This window comes from Buceros rhinoceros, unplaced genomic scaffold (genome assembly GCF_000710305.1).
Source record: "Buceros rhinoceros silvestris isolate BGI_N320 unplaced genomic scaffold, ASM71030v1 scaffold15170, whole genome shotgun sequence".
Taxonomy (NCBI): Eukaryota; Metazoa; Chordata; class Aves; order Bucerotiformes; family Bucerotidae; genus Buceros; species Buceros rhinoceros.
Genome location: NW_010389216.1, coordinates 46,836 through 52,682, shown reverse-complemented (window position 1 = coordinate 52,682; position 5,847 = coordinate 46,836). Strand labels below are relative to the sequence as shown.

At 43.5% G+C, this 5,847-nt stretch overlaps 1 protein-coding gene across 1 annotated transcript in view; it reads right to left on the bottom strand.

Annotated features, from left to right (window-relative positions):
• Nucleotides 1-542: 542 nt before the first annotated feature.
• Nucleotides 543-5,847, bottom strand: part of SUSD4 (sushi domain containing 4) — a gene marked incomplete at its 5' end in the record, with an annotated part of 33,288 nt that continues 27,983 nt past the window's right edge. The window contains 4 exons of the mRNA XM_010133542.1: nucleotides 543-1,222; nucleotides 2,418-2,800; nucleotides 4,533-4,677; nucleotides 5,159-5,350. Of these exons, the coding sequence (XP_010131844.1) occupies nucleotides 1,194-1,222; nucleotides 2,418-2,800; nucleotides 4,533-4,677; nucleotides 5,159-5,350 (749 nt within the window). The remainder of the gene's footprint in view (nucleotides 1,223-2,417; nucleotides 2,801-4,532; nucleotides 4,678-5,158; nucleotides 5,351-5,847) is intronic.

Here is a 5,847-nt window from a genome sequence, read left to right as displayed (position 1 = left end):
AACCGCTCTCTCCACCTGTAGCTCGATAATGAATATAAAGCTGAACGTGCCACACTGCAGGTGTTCTGCTGCCTTTCCAGCCTTCAGCTGGGAGCTGGTGAAAGAAGTGGGGAAGGGAAAAAAAGGCCAACTACACACAGCTGGATAAGTCAAAAGAACTGAAACAGAACTTTATTATTTTTTTTAAAAAGTATTCTACAATAATGGCTCAGAATACTTGCACAACCTACAGGGACATGGCAGTACTCTGGGCTATGACTGTAGATTACTCTGGTATGTATATATTTGCAAGAGCTCAAGAAAGGTTGAAGCAGGGAAGTTCAAAATTTCTTAAGCACATATTTCATAATTTTAACATCTTCTAGATCTCTCATATTATAGCAGGATTTATCAAATGCAATGTAGTCACAGAAGTCTTGCATAAATACAAATATCGATACTTCACCTTGAATATTGTATATGATATAAATTTTGCCTTACCTTTAAAAAAAATCTCCAGATCATCATGTGACCTGGGAGTCTTTCCTTTTCTTTCTCTTTAAGAGTTTTTAAATATATATATATATATTTGCTATCATACATCAAAGTATATATGAATCCCATCATTTCTGTTATATTTTCTGCAGACATGGTCTGAAACAAAATCACCAACAACTAAATCAAAAGCTTCCTGGTTATCATAGGAAAGCCAAAGAGGATCTTTCCTCTTTTTTTTTTTTTTTTTGCGTTTCAGTACTAGAATTTTTTTAACCTTGTAAGGATTCTTCATAAACTAGAGATCCATAGTTCATTTAAAGCAGTCTTTATAAGCAAATGTACAGACTTTGACATGCTTTTGTGAGGCAGTTAGTATCAAAATCCAATAACATCTTACAGAACCATATGACTTTCTGCGATGCAGATATACATTTAATTTCTAAAAAGCCAGAGTTCTTTTTCTACATCCGCTCTCATCAAATCCCCAGGATTCATTCATAAAACGGCTGCTGTTCCAAACGCTGATGCTGTTATCCCCACTGTGTACACCCAGATGGGGACAAGATGTACACCCAGTCTGGTGACATTGTCGCGTGGAAAATTGGTAAGTAGGAAAACACCCTCCCCAAATCCACAGATAGTCTTTTCTATCTTTAAATCCTCGAGATTCATGTCACCCAACAGTACAATGCGACAAAGACACATCTCTGTGCAGGCTAAGGGTCTTCTTCCATCAAAGGAATCTCTAGGGGGAAAAAAGAAATAGGATTGATTGCGACTGTAACTTCCCTTTGTACTTTTGCAGAGCATTAGTATAGCAGTTCTACAAAACCAGAAATGGACATTGCAAATACCCGAACAAGACATACGGTATCACCAATTCGAGACCCACTTCTGCTCTAACAGCTACAGGAAAACTAAAACTGCCCAGATTTTCTAAGACAAGATAGGCCCACAAAAACCTGAATGCAAACATCCTTTCCACTACATTAATCACTGAAACAGCTTGCAGAGCAGGCAGGGACTTCTACTGGCATTATCGCAATTTCGCCTTCCTCCTTCTAGCTGTCCTTTTCCCCTTGTGATACCATTAAAAGTTAGATCCACCCTATGAAGCAGGAAGAGTTCCTCCACCCAGACCTTCAGTCACACTGAATTTAGGACATTGGGCTTCAGCTCTTTGCCTCAGGACCGTCAGTGACTGGGCAGAGCAGGATCAGAGCCGCCCCTAAACGTCTCCACAGAAAGCAGTCTGGTTGCCTAAGCGCGCTGAGCAGAGCACCACCCAGCTCCTTTAGAACTCGATGAAATGAATCACTGCACGCTCATGTTTGATTTAAATGCAGGCGGTAATATAGGGCAATCTCCCTAATGGTACACGGTCCTGCGGATTCATTCCTCTTCATGCTGCGCATTCCATGTCCATGGTTTAACGTGCCCATGCCTCAGACGGAACAGTCTGCTGTACGCGCAGGCATGATGAGTTAAGAAAGGCTGCTAATTTTGGCTGAGTGTGAAAACACGATTTGCTTCCTATTTTAAGGAGAAAATCCTCTTCTATGCTGTGAAAGCCATGGCATGTGAGGGAGTTGTGAGCTTAGGAGTTGAGGAGCAGGCAAACAGACCAACACAAGCAAGATGATGGTTGGCTTTGCTGCTGTACACGGGAGGTTGCTGATATCACCCTGCTGTTACGGGGTCTGGACAGGAACCTTCTGGCCTGGGATTCAAACCCTTTGCACCACACCTGGCAAGGGCACATCGCAGACACAAAGCTCTATGACCATGGTGTTGTATGGTTAAAAGAATGCCCAAATTTAAATGTGGACAAAACCACGGAGAAAGTACGAGCAAGTGCGCTGGGTTTATTCCTGCTCTGACAGTACAAAAAAATGATGGCTCCTGTTTGGACTCACCTATTGCATCTATGCAAGACTCACCATCTGCAATATCGATCCGCGGACTCGTGGACGCAGCCTCCCCGGCAGTGCTACAGGACACGTCAGTTCGATCTGAACCGGGAAGCGCTGCTGCTTGGCATGCTGGGGATGGGTACAAACTTTGGAGCAGTTCAGAGGAGCCCGACCTACTGTCACGGGTCTCAAATTCGCTAGGCAGCATGTCTGTAATCCTGGGGCCAGGGTAAGCGGGAGGATTCTGATCTTCTGTCTGCAAACTATGCCTCTGGTCTGTGGTAGCTGAGTATCCAGGTGCCAGAGCATTCAAGCCGCTGCTTACAGCTTCATCATAGGAAGGCAGCATGACAGGAACGCCATCCACCACCACAAAGTCGGGGTCACCCATGGAGCCCTCCTGGCTGCCTCTACGCCAAACACAGACAAGTTATCACAGAAAGCAGGAGCGTATGAGAAGTACCTCAGAGCAACCACTAAACTTAACTAAACACAGCACTTCCTTGTCATGCAAAATGAAGCTACAGGGTCGTTAACATTAACAGAAATGTTTGCTTCACAGGTTTGCAAAATTCTCTTCAGGTTGACAGCCAGGTGGAATCTGTTACAATCAGAAAAATAAAACCAGGAATGTGAAGAGCAATTTTAAGAAGGGAAGGAAAACAGGTGCCTGGAAGAGATAAGGAGCACCTTGTGCTGTGCTGTGTACAGTAGGTATCATGGATGTAAGATCACAGATGTAGTTCGCCAGTCAGAAGTGTCTGAACCCCTGGAAAGATGTGTGCTAGAGCACGTAACTTTTTACAGCCTGTGTAGACAGACGCTGAGATGACTACAACTGGATGACAGGGCTTTGGTGGCCAGATTTGTGGCCTCCTTTAGGTCTTATTTTCAAAGCATGAAGGCTTCTGTAACCAGTACTAAGCTGACTTCTTTTTTAAGTGAAACATTTCCATTACTTGGGAAGGTCTGTGAAATCCTATAAGCTGACTTCTTTTTTAAGTGAAACATTTCCATTACTTGGGAAGGTCTGTTAAACCCTGAAGTATTTAGTAGCCAATTAAACCACAGTATAGTCCTAGCAGGAGGGAGTTGGTCCCGGGTACCTGCAGGGCATGCAAACCTCTGAAAAGGAGAGGACAGAAAGCCATTTCCATAAGCTAGACAAATACGGGCTATGAAGCTCTCCGTAATGCAACCCATTGCCCCAGAGATCTCCCCGGTTGTGTACGTACAGGTACTGCCCCCATACACGGTACATATGCACATATATAGAGATAGATACATTTTCACATTACTTATAATCTCTATGCTTTTACGTACGCATATATTTAACATCTAGATCACCAAGTCCCTTCTGCTGCATTGGCATGGGGACATGTTTACTGACATACAGATTTTCCCCCTTTCTGCACATGGTAGAATAAAGACATGAGAAAAAGCAAGCACTGGAGAGAAGCCGCACAGTCAAGGTCCATGGCAAACTGAACAGACTGAAAACTAGAACCAAGTCTAAACACCGACGCAGTACTAGCTTTGCCTCAAACTCAGCATGCCTGCCTTTGTGTTGGCAGCTGTAAGGTGATAGTAACAATAACAATCCCCACCTACCTGTCTCAGGAGGAGTGCTGTGAGAATCTGTGACAAATGCTCACAGATAGCGCATGGTGTAAAGGAAGATGCAGGAGATGCTTACGGATCATGGTGAAAATAATACCCATGAAGGGAAAGCAAACTTTTAATATAAATTTGCCAATAGAGAGAAAAGAAATTCTTGCTTTACATTACTAAGTCTATAGAAGTTAAAAAATTAATTCCCCCAGCACCTGAAAATGAGTATTTAAAAATATTGTCAGCTATTTTTACATGCAGAAGCAGCAGTTCCCAGCAGCAGAGCTGTAATTACTCCCAAAGTGAATCTGGCAAACTTTGCCTTTTCTCTTAGTTGCAGAAAGGCCCTCTGTGAGTTTTTGGGGGTGCCCTTCCGCACCAGTGGCTCAGAGACTTCTGCTTAGAGCAGAAGAAGGTGGTATCTGCAGGGCTCATGAGCCACTGTCTGCTCAGCAAGGAATGCTGAATGTGAAAACTGAATCAAGGCCCTTGATCAAAAAGAAAAAAAAGAAAGAAAAAACCAGTACAAACCTTGGAAGGAAATGTGTCTTAAATTTGGTCTGGAACATCCTGGCTAAAATAACCAGTAGCAGTACTAATAGAACGCTGGTGGCAGTAAATGCCACTATTTTCCATGTAGTCAGGAGGGTCTCCTGTGTATTTGGCCAGGTTTGCTCTGTAACGAAAAGGCAATACAAGAGTTGTGCTTGATTGTTACCACTGTCATTTTGTATTAATACTTCAACGACATGCAGAAGTGCCAGTTAGTACAAGACATCTTTTATACATATGTTCTAAACCCACACATGAACCCAACGCCATATAGCAAAAACAACTGTAACATTAAGCTGCCACAGGGGCTGGACCTTGTTTTCTCCCCTTGACTTTTTTTTATACATGCAAACGTGACCTTAGCTTATATACATATATAAAATATCCAGAAGATGTGACAAAGTACATTTGAAGAGCTAACAATTGAAATGGTTTAGGATCATTTGGGATCTTGGAATGGCACTATATTTAATAGCATCTCAAAATCAATGTTCATGACTAACCACAAAACAGATGAAGTTCACCAGGCACTACAGACCAACAAATCTGGTCTAAAAAAGAGAGACTCTAAGAGGTTAGGAGTAATGTCGTTGTTGCCTCCTTACCTGTTTTGACACAGTACACTTGGTAGGAGGGGAACCACTCTCCGTACTGGCAGGTGATGTACTTGTAGTCGTTGGTGAGGGTGTAACCAGGATCACAGTAAAACTCCACCACCGTCCCGTGGTTGTAACGCTCGCAAGGCCGCGGGTGGCAGATGTAGTCTCCATGACTCACCATTGGAGGTAGTGGACAAACTTGGGCAAATAAAGAAAGAGGAAAGGAGAAAGACGTTACTGCCAGCAACCCGCTGCTGGGTAGCTTCAGTGTGTCAAAATGCACAGGGCACACGTCGGGCTGCCCTTGAGTTCCCTGCAGTTTTGGGTTTGTCTCAGTGGTACCAGACCACTGCTGCTGGGAGGGCACTTTTGGCTCTCACCGACACCAGGAAGCTCTGCTGTCACCTCATTGTTTAAAGGCCTGAGAGATGGGATCTGGGAAGCCTCCTGTCCTCTGGGGAAGGAGAGGACCAGAGGAAGGTAAAAGAGGACACCTATGCCTATAAGATGGCTATATGGGGATGGAGAGGGACAGTCAAATGAGAATCCCTCTCCTTATGAAGCATCTCAAATCCAGCTCCTATTTTTTTGTTTCATTAACATAATTAAATGGTTATATGCACTAATTAAATTCCTAAATATTTTCCTTTAAATAAGTCTGCCATCAGCTGTGCTGCAAGTGATGCACAGCACAC